Source organism: Cryptotermes secundus, unplaced genomic scaffold (genome assembly GCF_002891405.2).
Source record: "Cryptotermes secundus unplaced genomic scaffold, Csec_1.0 scaffold1851, whole genome shotgun sequence".
In the NCBI taxonomy this organism is placed as follows: domain Eukaryota; kingdom Metazoa; phylum Arthropoda; class Insecta; order Blattodea; family Kalotermitidae; genus Cryptotermes; species Cryptotermes secundus.
In genome coordinates, this window is record NW_019735587.1 from 369682 (window position 1) to 387219 (window position 17538).

The 17538-nt window shown below is 42.2% G+C and overlaps 2 protein-coding genes across 4 annotated transcripts in view; both read right to left on the minus strand.

Annotated features, from left to right (window-relative positions):
* Window positions 1-11007, minus strand: part of LOC111869706 — a 23965-nt gene extending 12958 nt beyond the window's left edge. The window contains exon 1 of one of the 3 annotated variants that reach the window (XM_023861416.2): window positions 10932-11007. The gene's annotated coding sequence lies outside the window, so the exon portion shown is untranslated. Of the gene's footprint in view, window positions 1-254; window positions 348-10931 lie in introns of those variants that run through there. The other 2 variants (XM_023861417.2, XM_023861415.2) reach the window with 2 other exon arrangements.
* Window positions 5779-11027, minus strand: LOC111869707. The gene is made up of 2 exons (XM_023861418.2): window positions 10960-11027; window positions 5779-8295 (listed from the first exon to the last, which is right to left on the minus strand). Exon 2 carries the CDS (start codon window positions 8285-8287, stop codon window positions 6776-6778), a length of 1512 nt encoding a protein of 503 aa, XP_023717186.1. The 5' UTR covers window positions 8288-8295; window positions 10960-11027; the 3' UTR covers window positions 5779-6775.
* Between the last annotated feature and the right edge of the window lie 6511 nt (window positions 11028-17538).

The window sequence follows — 17538 nt, forward strand, 5'->3', positions numbered from 1 at the left end:
ATGTGGTCACGTTTTGTAGAGCAGCTTTCGGTCTCTTGAGCTGCTGTGTATAGCGAACATTGAACTGCCAACGCGGAAGGGAAAGTCGAAATTCAACCGTGTTTGTAAATCCATCTGTTGTATTAAATTACATCAGCTAATTAAAATAATATTTTCCGAGTACTTAAACTCTCACGCAGAGTTCTATTGAAAATATTTACGTAATGAGTTTACCAGTACTTTCATGAGTACACACTATAAATTGTACCTCCTACCTCTAATAGCTCCAGTGCAATCCACAAGCGTCCCAACTCAGAGCTGACGGCCGACTGATTGATCTGCAATGCGGTATGATCACAGCATATGCACCATGTCCAAAGTAGAACAGAAATTTCCCTCTTTAGACAAAATTCAAATTGAAGGCGGGTGCGTTCAACGGCTGCACAAATATGGCGCTTGTGGATTGCACTGGAGGGATGGGAAGTAGGAGCTACAATGTATAGTTATTACTACTCACGATGGATTTACAAACACGGTTGAATTTCGATTTTCCCCTCTGCGTTGGCAGTTTAATGTTCGCTATATACAGCAGCTCAAGAGACCGAAAGCTGCTCTACAAAACGTGACCACATTCGCGTGTCCTTCAATTTGAGGGTTATGTGCTGTTGACAGAGCAATGACAGACCAGTCTACCTTTCCCACTTACTGTGACGTCTCACTCTGTTTCACGCCGTTCCGAGCAGCAAAGTGATCCACTCTGACTGATGCAGCCCCTCGGCCTATCACGGAAGGTGCAGCAAACTAGTGTTTGGCAGTGAAACCAAGATTCTGCTGCTTTCGAAACAACTTACCGCTTCCTGCCGTGCACTAATCGACTCAAATATTTGTATTTTAGTAAAAGGCGCTGTCATTGTGAACCATTTGGCCCTAACTAACTAATATTTCTTTCTTGTTCTTCCGTTTCAACACAACGACGACAGATGATAGTTGTTTTGTTGACACGGAAAAATACAGACTGCCTCTACAGTCTGTGTATTTTACTGATACAGACGTTTCTGACGACTTCCCAGTGCAGATTTTAGGCTGGAGGAAACTTCTCTGCTCTGCGCGGCCTCACCAAAGACGAAGTGCCGGAAGACAGAGGCCGAACAATAGAGCACTTTACCCCCGATAATGCCCCGGGACGTATGCCGTTTGCCCTAAAATTAGATCATATTCAAGCATTTTTAATGGCTTTCCACCATGCAACTGCATCTTATGTTCGTGGAAAGAGATGCTAATTTTTGAAAAGTTGCAGGACACGTTGATGTCACTCAAACTGTGTTCTGAGCAATTGGTTCACCAAGAGCAGGAAAAACAGACGCTCCACGTCTACAAGACATGGCGTATCAAAAATTCTGCCTGATGGGGCGGGAAGCGGGAGTCAACTGGACCCACAGACTACATTCAGCTGCCGTTATGGGCCGGAGTAGCTGGCTCCAAGGGATCGAGTCTGTGGAGGAAGAGCCTGTCCTGGTGCGCGCACACCTCGCCTCCCTTCCCGTGCCCTTAGTACCAGAGGTCATTATTCATAATGCTATCAAAATATTCATAAAACTCGTCGAACATTATCACCACCGGGATCCTCCCCCACTGATCAGCAGATTTTTTGACAGACAAGTTCATGAGGGCGTCTGCATGATGAAAGCTGTACTTCTGCCTCGCATATCTAAATGCGATATAGGTGTCACGAAACCTTGTTTCGTGCACGGACTCTTAATTAAGTAGCTGTATGCCATCCCAAACATTAAAACTCTGATTCTGCCCCCACTACAACGTCCCAGGTGATTGCAGCTTCTTGTGGAAAGATACCAAATTTTGACACATCTCGAAGAATTTTGCTCCCACACTGGCTGCACTACAAAAATTATTATCCAGCTGTGAAAATACTGCCTTCACCTGAAGATAATTACTGGGGATAATGGGTGCGTAGAGCACTTGCTGAAGTTGGGGAACCTGCTTTCCCTGAACATTGCAGGAACAGCAGTGTCTGCTAAGAGCTATGCAGGTCTACTTTCGGGTTTGCCAGAAATTCAGAAATTAATTTGGTTCCCTCCAATCGATCTGTAGTAGGGAACCTTAAGGAGCGTCCACATTACTCTTGATCGTGCTCGCCAGGCTTGTACTCGTCGAGAGACTCGTCTGGCTTTTACTTGTGCTCGTAAATCTTCGTCCACACTATTTCGTTTGCTCGCCAGGCTTCGGCGCGTGAGGATCCGTATATTTACTCGTAGTGTGTATAGGCTTTAGTCGTACTTTAATTTCCTGGCTATAGTTTTTAAATTAAACATTTAAAAATTCCTTGTCTCGTAACTTGTCATATCGTCCACAATACTCGCAAGCATAGCGAGTCACACGAGCACGAGTAATGTGAATGCGCCTTTACAATACACGTTTGTATTCCTTCAGCAGCGGCATTTGCCGGAAGCATTTCAGACGCAATATGACTGGTACAGGAATGCCCAAATATATGACAGCTGTTCCGTTTCTTTGCCGAGGACATTTCAGACTGGGCGAACTGAGATAAGTGGCTTCACTCTCAATTTTGGGGTGTTCCTGTACCTTAATTTTGTTCAGTTATGTCATTAGACGTTTGGGTACAACTCTCACAAACCTACAAATGCGGAATGGTTGGCACATGAACACACGTGACTTAATTAATTACTGTACAGTTCTTAATGCTCTCACAGTTAGAGTCACATAGTACGTATATACAGAAACACTCGCCCGAATTAGCACACGTCCGAGACCTGAAGAAGTTCAGATTAAGACATAAGTGGGGACCATTTGATTTCAGCTCTATCCTGCATCTCTACGTCATTCTGAACGTACTGAGCATTGTGGGCATGGACCAAGCAGCGCAACAATAGTAGGGGCAGGTGGATTTAGAAACGTGACTGTTGCGGGTACTTGGGCATTGGTAATGCTGAAGTGTCCCAATTTGACTAAGCTTGGCCTGGCGTCACCCACGCTCAAGTGGTGATATTATTAAAATGTAACAAACTTTCACTGATATACCGAGAGAACACAGGGCAGGTGTCAGTGGAGGAGCTGCCTGAAGTTGTCTGCAGATATTTAAAACATTCCTCGCGCTCTTCATTTCCGGTTACTCTTTTTTGTAATTACACTGCATGTGTGATACTCGTGAACACGTTTTAGCTTATAACCGTATGACATCAGGAGACAGCTCAGTAATTTTACTGGCGGGACCTTGAGAATTTTGATTTCATACACATAATAATAAGGACAATACAATATGAATAACTTTTGTAAGATCTGGAATCATTTGACTTGGGGCACCAAGGCCCACCCTCTCCTAGAGGAACTGTTAAGTACTTCCTTACGTTACAAGTAACACGATCGCTACGCACTTTCGTTAACGAAAATAATATTTTAAATATTGATATAATTAACTTTTCCTCAGGAGAATCCTTTGATAATTCGTGTAGATGTCCAATAATTATGTAAACTAATTCAACTGTGACGACTGCTGCAACAGCCAGGCTTCGCGACCAATCAGAATGCGTCTTGTCCTGAAACCGGGGCACTCGCTCTGTGATGCAGGTGTACTGTGTTTTAAATAGCGTACCGTACAGAAGAGTCTAGTGCCCACATATTTTATGCAAACACTTGTTTTTATTACATTTCCTTTCTAAATTATGAAGCTGTTTCTCCGGGGTTTCGTGTGTTGAGGATGAGATTGAAACCTGTTATTAGGGACCAAAGAATTCTCGGAGAATTTGTTTTGCACTGAGTTGTAATTAGCAATAAAATCACGTGTGTTGAAAGACGGAAACTTTGTTGCAATTTCTGTTTGTCTCCCTGTCTATATAGCAACATGGAGCTTACACCTTTCTCTACCTACTACACTCTCAGTCTATTTACCGCTTAACGTGACTACGAAAGAACCAGCTGATTCAGCAGGAACCTGCCTTCATTTGTGTGCGGGAGGTTCTTGATTCGCATCGCAATAAGGGCACTGCCTATCATGAATGAGGTGTTCTGTGGTTATCCTCAGCCTCCCTATCAAAATGCCGATGAAGTACCGCAATTACGCCACGACAACTTCCTTCCAAATCCATTCCAATCTTTCTGTCATCAAACCACTGGACACTGTACCTCACAAACAAAATGGGTGCCATAGCGCCAGGCTTCATTTTAGAGGGAAATTACGCAGAATTAAAAAAATTGTGAGATATATTTGTCGGGATGCGTTGTATTTATTTCTGTGTCTTGGAAGAGAGGAAGTTAAGAATGTTTACGTTATCATGGATAGTGCTTCCAAGCAATTTGTACCCTGACGAAACACGTTTCGCTTTCTCGGTATGTACTATAAGGATATTGTCATGTGTATTAATGACTATAGACGCGGTTTTCATTTTCGTAACCGGATTATTTCTTACGGTGAAGAGTTGTTAGTCCCACGCCCAACACCCAAGCAGGAGGACCACCCCTTGTCCGCTGTCCGCGACAGGTTGTTCAGTATATTCCCAGCTACCCACCGTACCTGGAGGTCGTCTCCATCCACAACCTGAGAGATGCAGTGACGAGTTGGAGAGCTCTGCATAATGAGGAGCTTCATAATTTGTACCTTTCTCCAAGCATAATTAGAGTGATCAGGTAAAGGAAGATAAGGTGGGCAGATCATGTTGCACGAATGGGGAGAGGAGGAATGCATACAGGACAGTGGTGGGAAATCCAGAAGGAAAGAGACCACTGGGAAGACCAAAGCGTAGGTGGATGGGCAGTATTAAAACGGATCTTATATAGATAGGATGTGATGTTATGGATTGTATTGATCTGGCTCAGTATTGGAACCAGTGGAGGGCTCTTGTGAAGACTGCAATGAACTTTAGGGTTCCATATATTCCTTGAGTAGCTGCACAACTGGCGGCTTCTCACGAAGGGCTCAGCTCCATTAGTAAGTAATTTAGTAAGTAAAGGCCGCTCCATAGCTTTTCATAATTTCAAACTAACTCAGTGGCATTAAGTCTACCTCCGGCATCTGAATTCCTCTCAACTGATCCGGAAGTTCGTCGTGTTTGTGTTCACAAGGATTCGAATTCCGGAAGTACCAGAACTGTGAGCAAATTCTCACGTTCTGCCTGTTTCAGCAACCAATTAAATACTGCCTCCAGACTTACTGTTATGCATCTCAAGTACTCTCTTCCTCTATGCGCCTCCCACTCACAATTTGTTACGTATTATTTTCGTGCTACATGTAGGGCCCATGGCACAGTCTTTCGCTTGATCATTCTAACGACATTGACTGAAGATCAGAAGTTGTAACGCTCTTCAGTGTGAAATATTCTCCACTGTCTTGTCATTTCCTCTGTCAGAGTTCCAAATGTTCCCTTTTGAACTTCACTTCCGAGCTATGTCTCCACTCCCCCATACGCCTTCATAGCAGAATGCTTAATGAACCGAGCACACGAAAACTTTATCTTTTATTTCAGCTCCCAGTGATCCTACAATACGTACTCAAATGGGAGATGTCAGCGTGCACTGTGTGTGATGTTCGGGGTCACTCAAACCGCTTGCACCTCCTCATTCCAAACACAAACAAATCCCGATATTGTTGGAGTAAATTCCCGCGCGTCTCAGTTTGGATTTTCTCTTAGCACTGAGAGTGTTCTGGCTCACATTCGAACCCAGAACTTTCCCAACAAAATCCCAGAGTTGTGCCGCTAGATCAGCTGGTTCCCTCGTCGTCACATTAAGTTGCAATTGACAAGGTAGGGAATATGAAAACATACAAAATCACATTATTGCAGTTGTGTAATTATACAAGAATACAGAATAAAATAAGTTGTAACAATTATTCGTTCCAGAAACACACAAGAGTTTCTTGGTAATTTCAATTCAGTATTAAAAAAATTTCCTTCACAAGTCTGTAACACCTTAAAACTTGTCATTGTCTCTTGTTTAAGAAACGCGAAACCATATCAAAACACTACTTGATTTAAAAGGAAAATAAATGGAACAGTTATGTTGGCCTAAAACATGATGACATTAACATCTTCAGAATAGGACATTATTTAAAATATGGCAGACATGCCTCATGCACTGAGAGTCTTAGTTTCAAAACAACTTGCATTCTCTTGTTCACTTATATGTACATCGTCAATAATGCAACCATTATATTTAATTTCATTAACATAAAATACACCTAAATATGTTCTTCACTAGAAGTGTAGTGTTTATACTTTGAAATGTTATAAAATGTCATGTTATTCTCACTGCTTAGGTACCTCCCCAGTCAGGTTGTTACAGCAGTGGAGAAAGCCTCTAAATTGAGTTTAAAATAGTCACATAGTTCTCGGGCATCGATAAGAATTGCTCAAGCTATTATCATACGATATTAAGGAAAAACAACCAAAATTGTATGTAAGGTGTGGTGATTTTGCCTAACACAAGAGTGTAACGAATTAATTACTTCTAAATTAATGCAGTAAGCATGAACTGAGAAATGTTGAACAAGGAATTAATTCTAATAAAATACTGTCCCAGTCACGTCAAATCCTCGTCATTTCACGCTAATGAAACCATTACAGAATCTAATACGCGACATCGAATTGCCGAGGACTCCATTAGTAAAATTCGCAGTTTTGCTCATGTTAAAAAGCATCCCTGTGTAGATATGAGCTGTGCACTTGAAAGAGAGTGACTGGAAGGAAATTGTGCTGTATATTTCCACATCAATAGAATCTTGCAATTCTAACTTTCCTAGATCATTTTAATCGAGAAATAATTGCACTCAGGTATCTAAAGTGAGACAAACATTGTTATGCCTCACAGTATTTAAAAACGTCACCACTTGATCTTCGGTGACATGAGACCAACTGCCAATGTTCCCAATTTTGGTCAAATTGGGGCACTTCTGCATCAGAAACAATGCCGTCTCCATGGTCACATATCCGCAATACTGAACTACAAAATCAGTCAGATTTCTGAATCCTCCAGCCGCCACGATTTGCCTGATGACCGTATTAGTTATCTGTTCCATGCCGACAAAATGTACTACCTTCAGGTTTACGTACAGGTGCAGGACAGAGCAGAAAGAAAATGCTCCCCAGTTAACCTTTATTTCTAATTTTTCAAGGTTTTGGAAGTGTGGCAATTCAGGGTGGAACATTTCTGTACTTGTCACTTCAGAAAAATTAATCGAAAGCGAACGAAGACCTGTACAATAATTAATTACGTCATCCAAGATTATGTTGTCAACTCTGTGTGTTCCTAAATATTCCACACCTCTACCTAAACGTTTAATCACATCACTAAACCTAATTTCGGTATAGCTGCAATTCCGAATCGAAATTGAAACGACATTTTTGAATTGACCCAAATGAGAAATGTCCTTGGAAGGGTAATATAGGAACATGTGCGTTATATTTGGGCATTTCTGAACAAATAATTTTGCATTTGAAATAACTCCAAGAAATGCCACTACTGAAGGAAGACATGCTGTAAGGTTCCCTAATACAGGTTCAATTTGACCGAACCAAATAACATCCCGTATTTCTGGCAAACCCGAAAGTAGAGCTGCATAGCTGTTATCAGAAATTGCTGTTCCTGCAATGTTCAGGGAAAGCAGGTTTCTCATCTTCAGCAAGTGCTCTACGCTCCCATCATCCACGCGTGTCGAACTCTGGACAGAAATTTTCTTCATGTGAGGGCAATATTCTGACAGCTGGATAATGATTTCTGTAGTGCAGCCCTTGGGGAAGTAAAAGTTTTCGAGATGTGTCAAAATTTGAAATCTTTCCACAAGCAGCTGCAAGCACCTGGGGCGTGTTAGTGGTGGCAGAATCAATGTTTTAATATTTGGTATGGCATACAGCAACTTCATTAAGAGTCCTTGCACGAAACAAGATTTCGTGACACCTACATCGCATGTAGATATGCAAGGCAGAAGTACAGCTTTCATCATGTTTCCGCAGACGCCCTCATGAACTTGTCTGTCAAAAACTCTGCTGATCAGAGGGCGAGGATCGTGGTAGTGATAATGTTCGACGAGTTTTATGAATTTTTTGACAGCATTATGAATAATGACCTCTGATACTAAGGGCACGGGAAGGGAGGCGAGGTGTGTGCGCACCAGGACACACTCTTCCTCCACAGACTCGATCTCTTGGAGCCAGCTACTCTGACTCGTAACAGCTGCTGAGCGTAGTCTGCGGGTCCAGTTGACTCCTGCTTCTCGCACCATCTGGCAGACTTCTATAAACGCCAGTTCCTCCAGACGTACCGGATACTTTCTCTTGCCCATGACTCTTTCTGAAACAGATAAGTATTTAGTGAGAGTTTCTCGAAATATTCATTGAATAAAATGGCACATTTCAAGATGGGGAATATGTGACATGTAATTACAGTTTTCTAATCTACAGCAATAGAATAAATGCGATCGGTGTTTTAGTAACAGCGTTTTCTCCCTCAAAGAAAAAGTAAAGGACCTTTTAGTTGATCGTGTGTGGTTGTATCCCCACAAACAGGCTACGTGTTTCGACTATTAATTTTCATGTTATTTTTCGCTCCTAACCAGGAAAGTAACATTCATACATGGTGCTATGACATGGCCGCTTCTTTCAAGAGGCTTTACCATTAACTGCTTCTTTTCAACTGAATCTCTCCTGAGTAGACTCGGAACTGACGAATAATAAATAAATCACAAAATATGCAGCACGAAGCGTATCTTACTGGACCTCTGATAGCCAGATATTTATTAAAACACTTTCACTGCACCTGAACTGTAGACTTCCTGCATAACAGTACATACGGCTTACGTTCCTACGCCCAGAGATAATGTTGAATATATCGCTCCTGCTTTCCGTCGGGCGCACCAACTGAAACTATCTCACTCATGGAGCTGAGTTCTTGAGAAGCTGCCAGTTGTACAGCTACTCTACAACTTCCCAGTTCTGTATGGGACCCGAAAGTTCATTACCGTTTTCACTAGGGCACTCTACTGGTCCCTGTCCTGAGCCAGATCGATCCAGTCCATACCATCACATCCTTTCTCTCTAACATCCATTTTAATATTATGCACCTACCTAAGTCTTGGTCTTCCTAGTGGTCTATTTCTTTGTGGCTTTCCACCAAATCCTACATGCATTCATCTTGTCATTCGTGCTATATGCCCCGCCCATATCATCGTTTTTAACTTTATCATTCTGATTAATTTTGGCGAAGAGAACAAGTTATAGAGCTCCTCATTATGCAGTTTTTCTCCAACCTCCTCTCACTTCATCTCTCTTCGGGCCAAATATTCTCCTCAGCGCCCTGTTCTCAGACACCGCCAGTGTCAGAGACCAAGATTCACACCCATACAGAACCACAGGCAAAATTATAGTTTTGTATATTCTAATTTTTATGTTTTTGGACAGCAGACGAGAAGACAAAAGTTTCTGGACTGAATGGTAACAGGCATTGCCCAAGTTCAAATTTCTCTTAATTTCCTCATGAATCACGTTTCGATTTGTTATCGCCGTTCCCAAATATCTGAACTGTGCCACGTTTTCAAAACATCTGTTAGCCATCTTTATGTCATGATTTTGCCCTGCATTTTCGTGACGTGACAGCAACATATACTTAGTTTTCTCTGTGTTTACTTCTGGTATCTACATTATCACCCAGTAGATTCACATCATCAGCATAGACCAACAGCTGATTTGTCCCATTTAATTTCAGTCCCACCTGGTTTCCCTGGACCTACCTAATGGAACATTTTAAAGCAAAATTTAAAAGGAGTGGCAATAAATCATCTCCTTGTTTTAGACCATTCTGGATAGGAAATTTCTCAGACAAATGTTTACCTACACTGAATTTACTGTACGTTTCGTTTAAACACATTTCAATCAACCTAAATAGTTTCATGGATATCCCAAACTCTATCAGAATATTTTACAATATTTCCCTCATAAATTGTATATTATATATATATGCGTGTGTTTAATAGCACCGGAACAAATCTCAACGGCGCAATTCAGAAATCGCTGCCATCAAGCTGTGCGTATGTTCTTATGGCTCAGTAGAAATGCTACCACGGCAACCAATGAACGCTCAACAACAGAAGAACATCTGGACGCGTCGTTTTCTATGCGGTCTGAGTCGTATCAAAGGAAAGCAGATAGTTAGTTCTTCCAAGAGCGTCTGGTTTAGATATATTGGTGAGAATGCCGAAATGAGAGACAAAAACAGTAAAATCAAACATTTAGGTAGCCGATAATATTAAAATGGATCTCAGATAGGTTTAGGTTGTTTGGACTGAATTGATTTGGCTCAGGGTAGAAACCAATGGAGGGATCTCGTGAACAGTTTAATGAACCTTCGAGCTGTATAAAATGTTGGGAAGTTCTTGAGCAGCTGCACAACTCGCGGCTTCTCAAGAAGGGCTCAGCACCATGAAGTTTGTTGGGCCCAGAACTTTCAGAATCACAAATACAAATACTGGGATCGATTACTGCACAGCATGGAGCGTTATGACGTTTCGAAATACGTAAGAAGTCTCGACGTCTCATCAGCGTGACACTAATTTTGTTACACTCTCCGAAATGCGTTTAGTGAAATTAGATTGCTTCGCATTAATGCTCTGAACGTCATGAACCGGAGTGACGTCAGAGTAACTGGACAGGATAGACTGGGTAGACTGGTCTGTCAACGGCACATCACCCTCAAAATGAAGGACACGCGAATGTGGTCACGTTTTGTAGAGCAGCTTTCGGTCTCTTGAGCTGCTGTGTATAGCGAACATTGAACTGCCAACGCGGAGGGGAAAGTCGAAATTCAACCGTGTTTGTAAATCCATCTTTTGTATTAAATTACATCAGCTAATTATGTTGATATTTTCTAAGCATTCAAATTTTCACTCAGATCTCTACTAAAAATATTTTCCAAATAGAATTACTTTCACAAACCTTAACAAATATGCTACGAAGCTCCTACCTCCGGTCCCCCCAGAGCAATCCACAAGCGTCACAACTCAGAGCTGACGGCCGACTGATTGATCTGCAATGCGGTATGATCACAGCATATGCACCATGTCGAAAGTAGAACAGAAATTTCCCCCTTTAGATAAATTTCAAATTGAAGGCGGGTGCGTTCAACTGTTTCACAAATATGGGAGGGTAGCAAATATTTTTTCGATAAGCCGTAATATACAAGTTGTGTTTCATAACAAAATTGTTTCCCTGATCATAAAAATGCAGACAGAATTCGTATAAAACAGCCAGAGTGTCCCTTCGTCACCTTCTTGCTTGCGAGGTATGTGAATGACTTCTTAATGCGCGGTGTGAAGCAGTCGCTATTTAACCGAAATTAAAATTTCATCTAAGTTGTAAATTGAAGATAACGTTTTGTGACAAAATGCAGTACACAGAAGTGACGTCATGAAATTTTGTGTCAAGATGTAGAACCTCTGTGTGAAAACTAATTTCAAAACTTCGTTCTCATGTGCGTTGACATCGTTTGTATGCACGTGACTCTGTTTGCCGAGCGCACACAGGTGAACATTTTAACGCCTTACATCACATTGCGTTAGTGAATGCTAATATACAAACAAAGTGGTAATGAGGGGATAAGCGAGTATTGTTTACGTCTGTTACCTTTTCTTGAATTTTATATGCCTTGTGTTCCCTTATGTGAGGGAATGCTTATTTATATTTGAGTGCATTTTGACTTCCATTTCAATGTCATCATTCAAAACTGTGTGTTAAGTGGTGTGTGATTTCATAAGCCATGCAGGAGAGCGGGTAACAGTGGAAAACTGTGTTTTTTATACATTGCTTCGTGTAACGTTTTCGTGATAGGCACCCCCACTTGATGAACTGTACATTTCGTAAAAAGTAGTGAAAATTTGCTGTGCCGTTATATTCGTCAAAAGTTCCAAAATTTTAAACTGAAAATTATGTAAAGAGGGACATCTCTGTTGTACTTTGGACATGGTGCATATGCTGTGATCATACCGCATTGCAGATCAATCAGTCGGCCGTCAGCTCTGAGTTGGGACGCTTGTGGATTGCACTGGAGGGATTAGAGGTAGGAGCTACAAAGTATAGTAGTTACTACTCATGACAGTACTGGTAAATTCATTACGTAAATATTGTCAATAGAGCTCTGAGTGACAGTTTAATCACTCAGATAATATTATTTTAATTAGCTGATGTAATTTAAAACAACAGATGGATTTACAAACACGGTTGAATTTTGACTTTCCCCTCTGCGTTGGCAGTTCAATGTTCGCTATACACAGCAGCTCAAGAGACTGAAAGCTGCTCTACAAAACGTGACCACATTCGCGTGTCCTTCACTTTGAGGGTGATGTGCTGTTGACAGAGCTATGACAGAGAAGTCTACCTTTCCCATTTACTGTGACGTCTCACTCTGTTTCACGCCGTTCCGAGCATCAAAGTGATCCACTCTGACTAATGCAGCCCCTCGGCCTATCACGAAAGTGCAGCAAACTATTGTTTGGCAGTGAAACCGAGATTCTGCTGCTTTCGAAACAACTTACTTCTCCCTGCCGTGCACTAATCGACTCAAATATTTGTATTTTAGTAAGAGGCGCTGTGATTGTCAACCATTTGGCCCAAACTAACTAATGTTTCTTTCTTGTTCTTCCGTTTCAACACAACGATGACAGACGATAGTTGTTATGTTGACACGGAAAATCAAGAAAGAAATACACGTTAACACAACAGAATGCACTCTAGAAGACTTAACTAAGTTCATGGAGGTGAGTCATTCTTGAGAGTCCGCCAGTTGTGCAGCTACTCAAGAATTTCCGAATATTTTTATAAATTCCGAAGCTTCATTACCGTGTACACAAGAGCCCGTCACTGGTTCCTATTCTATGAGCCCTATGATTACTGGTCGTTACGAATCACAAACCCTCAGTAAATGCAATTACCAGTCCAAACCCCGTGGCCAGTCTCTAAATCCTGACAATGCTGCGAACTTGTTAACGCTAAGCTGCTTTGTTCCTTAGGTCTTCCATGCATTGAAAACGGTTACATTCTCAAGAAATGAAAACCTCGCAAGCTCTTTACACTTTTTTCAAAACTTGCCACTTCAACCTATCTCCCACGTATGTATCCTCCTCTAATGCAAAGGCACTCAATTTCTCTGCTCACTTCTGTCCAGTTCTTAAAGAGAAGCAAATATATACTCCCTTTCCATGAAAGTACAGCCAGCATCGAGGTGAAGTAACTCTCCTATACAGTCTGTGTAGTGTACTCATACAGACGTTCCTGACGACCTCTCAGTATAGATTTAAGGCTGAAGGAACTTCTGTGTTCTGCACGACCTCACCAAAGACGAAGTGCCGGAAGGCAGAGGCCGAACAGTACAGCACTTTTCCCCCAGTAATGCCCCCTGACGTATGGCGTGTGCCCAAAAATTTAGATAATATTCAAGCAATTTTAATGGCTTTCCACCATGCAACTCCATCTTATGTTCGTGGAAAGAGATGATAATTTTGGAAAAGTTGCAGGACAAGTTGATTCCACTCAAATTGTGTTCTCAGCAACTGGTTCACCAAGAGCAGGAAAAACACTAACTAATTATTTGTCTGTTCCAGAAGGCGTCATGAACAGAAGAAAAGACGCCCCACATCTACAAGACATGGCGTATCAGAAAGACTGCCAGATGGCGCGGGGAGCGGAGGACAAGTGGACACACAGACTACGCTCAGCTGCCGTTACGAGCCGGAGAAGGTGGCACCAAGAGGTCAAGTCTGTGGAGGATGAGTGTGTCCTGGTGCGCGCACACCTCGTCTCCCTAACCGTGCCCATAGTATCAGAGGTCATTATTTATTGTGCGGCCCACGAATTCATGAAACTCATCGTACATTATCACCACCACGATCCTCGCCCACTGATCAAGAGATTTTTTGACAGACTAGTTCATGAGGGCGTCTGCGGAGACATGATGAAAGCTGTACTTCTGCCTCGAATATCTAAATGCGATATAGGTGTCACGAAACCTTGTTTCGTGCACGGACTCTTAATTAAGTAGCTGTGTGCCATCCCAAACATTAAAACTCTAATTCTGCCCCCACTATAACGTCCCAGGTGCTTGCAGCTTCTTGTGGGAAGATTCCAAATTTTGACACATCTCGAAGAATTTTGCTCCCACACTGGCTGCACTACAAAAATTATTATCCAGCTGTGAAAATACTGCCTTCACCTGAAGATAATTACTGGGGATAATGGGTGCGTAGAGCACTTGCTGAAGTTGGGGAACCTGCTTTCCCTGAACATTGCAGGAACAGCAATTTCTGCTAAGAGCTATGCAGCTCTACTTTCGGGTTTGCCAGAAATTCAGAAATCAATTTGGTTCCCTCCAATCGATCTGTAGTAGGGAACCTTAAGGAGAGTCCAAATTACTCGTGATCGTGCTCGCCAGGCTTGTACTCGTCGAGAGACTCGTCTGGCTTTTACTTGTGCTCGTAAATCTTCGTCCACACTACTTCAGTTGCTCGCCAGGGTTCGGCGCGTGAGGATCCGTAAATTTACTCGTAGTGTGTATAGGCTTTAGTCGTACTTTAATTTCCTGGCTATAGTTTTTAAATTAAACATTTAAAATTTTCTTGTCTCGTAACTTGTCATATCATCCACAATACTCGCAAGCATAGCGAGTCACACGAGCACGAGTAATGTGAATGCGCCTTTACAATACACGTTTGTATTCCTTCAGCAGCGGCATTTGCCGGAAGCATTTCAGACGCAATATGACTGGTTCAGGTATGCCCAAATATATGACAGCTGTTCCGTTTCTTTTCCGAGGACATTTCAGACTGGGCGAACTGAGATATGTGGCTTCACTCTCAAATTTTGGGTGTTGTTGTACCTTAATTAGGTTTAGTTATGTTATTAGACGTTTGGGTACAACTCTCACAAACCTACAAATGCGGAATGGTTGGCACACGAACACACGTGACTTAATTAATTACTGTACCGTTCTTAATGGTCTCACAGTTAGAGTCACATAGTTCGTATATACAGAAACATTCGCCGGGATTAGCACACGTCCGAGACCTGAAGAAGTTCAGATTAAGACATAAGTGGGGACCATTTGATTTCAGCTCTATCCTGCATCTCTACGTCATTCTGAACGTACTGAGCATTGTGGGCATGGACCAAGCAGCGCAACAATAGTAGGGGCAGGTGGATTTAGAAACGTGACTGTTGCGGGTACTTGGGCATTGGTAATGCTGAAGTGTCCCAATTTGACTAAGCTTGGCCTGGCGTCACCCATGCTCAAGTGGTGATATTATTAAAATGTAACAAACTTTCACTGATATACCGAGAGAACACAGGGCAGGTGTCAGTGGAGGAGCTGCCTGAAGTTGTCTGCAGATATTTAAAACATTCCTCGCGCTCTTCATTTCCGGTTACTCTTTTTGTAATTACACCCCATGTGTGATACTCGTGAACACGTTTTAGCTTATATCCGTATGACATCAGGAGCCAGCTCAGTAATTTTACTGGCGGGACCTTGAGAATTTTGATTTCATACACATAATAATAAGGACAATACAATATGAATAACTTTTGTAAGATCTGGAATCATTTGACTTGGGGCACCAAGGCCCACCCTCTCCTAGAGGAACTGTTGAGTACTTCCTTGCGTTACAAGTAACACGATCGCTACGCACTTTTGTTAAAGAAAATAAAATTTTAAATATTGATATAATTATCTTTTTCTCAGGAGAATCCTTTGATAATTCGTGTCGATGTCCAATAATTATGTAAACTAATTCAACTGTGACGACTGCTGCAACAGCCAGGCTTCGCGACCAATCAGAATGCGTCTTGTCCTGAAACCGGGGCACTCGCTCTGTGATGCAGGTGTACTGTGTTTCAAATAGCGTACCGTACAGAAGTGTCTAATGCCCACATATTTTATGCAAACACTTGTTTTCATTACATTTTCTTTTTAAATTAGAATGCTGTTTCTCCGGGGTTTCGTGTGTTGAGCATGAAAATGAAACGAATTATTAGGGACGAAAGAATTCTCGGAGAATTTGTTTTGCACTGAGTTGTAATTAGCAATAAAATCACGTGTGTTGAAAGACGGAAACTTTGTTGCAATTTCTGTTTGTCTCCCTGTCTATATAGCAACATGGAGCTTACACCTTTCTCTACCTACTACACTCTCAGTCTATTTACCGCTTAACGTGACTACGAAAGAACCAGCTGATTCAGCAGGAACCTGCCTTCATTTGTGTGCGGGAGGTTCTTGATTCGCATCGCAATAAGGGCACTGCCTATCATGAATGAGGTGTTCTGTGGTTATCCTCAGCCTCCCTATCAAAATGCCGATGAAGTACCGCAATTACGCCACGACAACTTCCTTCCAAATCCATTCCAATCTTTCTGCCATGAAACCACTGGACACTGTACCTCACAAACCAAATGGGTGGTATAGCGCCAGGCTTCATTTTAGAGGGAAATTACGCAGAATTAAAAAAATTGTGAGATATATTTGTCAGCTTGCGTTGTATTTATTTCTGTGTGTTGTAAGAGAAGAAGTCTAAGAAAGTTTACGTTATTATGGATAGTGCTTCCAAGGAATTTGTACCCTGACGAAACACGTTTCGCTTTCTCGGTATGTACTATAAGGATATTGTCATGTGTATTAGTGACTATTGACGCGATTTTCATTTTCGTAACCGGATTATTTCTTACGGTGTAGAGTTGTTAGTCCCACGCCCAACACCCGAGCAGGAGGACCACCCCTTGTCCGCTGTCCGCAACAGGTTGTTCAGTATATTCGCAGCTACCCACCGTACCCGGAGGGCGTCTCCATCCACAACATGAGAGATGCAGTGACGGGTTGGAGAGAACTGCATAATGAGGAGCTGCATAATTTGTACTCTTCTCCAAGCATAATTAGACTGATCAGGTAAAGGAAGATAAGGTGGGCAGAGCATGTTGCACGAATGGGGAGGCGAGGAATACATATAGGATACTGGTGGGAAATCCAGAAGGGAAGAGACCACTGGGAAGACCAAAGCGTAGGTGGATGGGCAGTATTAAAATTGATCTTATAGGATAGGATAGATAGGATGTGATGTTATGGATTGTATTGATCTGGCTCAGGATAGGAACCAGTGGAGGGCTCTTGTGAAACTGCAATGAACTTCCGGGTTCCATAAATTGCTGAGAAGTTCTTGAATAGCTGCACAACTGGCGGCTTCTCATGAAGGGCTCAACTCCATTAGTAAGTAAGTAAGTAAGTAAGTAATTAAGTAATTAAGTAAGTAAGTAAGTAAGTAAGTAAAGACCCCCCCCATAGCTCATGCGGTTAGTGGCTGACTTTCCACCACTGCGGCCCCGGTTCTAACCCAGGTCTGGATAGTTGGGATTTGTGGTGGACAAAGTGGTGCTGGGACGGGGTTTCTCCGAGTACTTTGGTTTCCCCTGCCAATCTTCATTACATCAAACTCTCCATCATCATAATCACCCGGGGCAGGCTACAATAGGCCAATCAGTGGCAGCCGTGCCGAGTGGACCCAGTTGA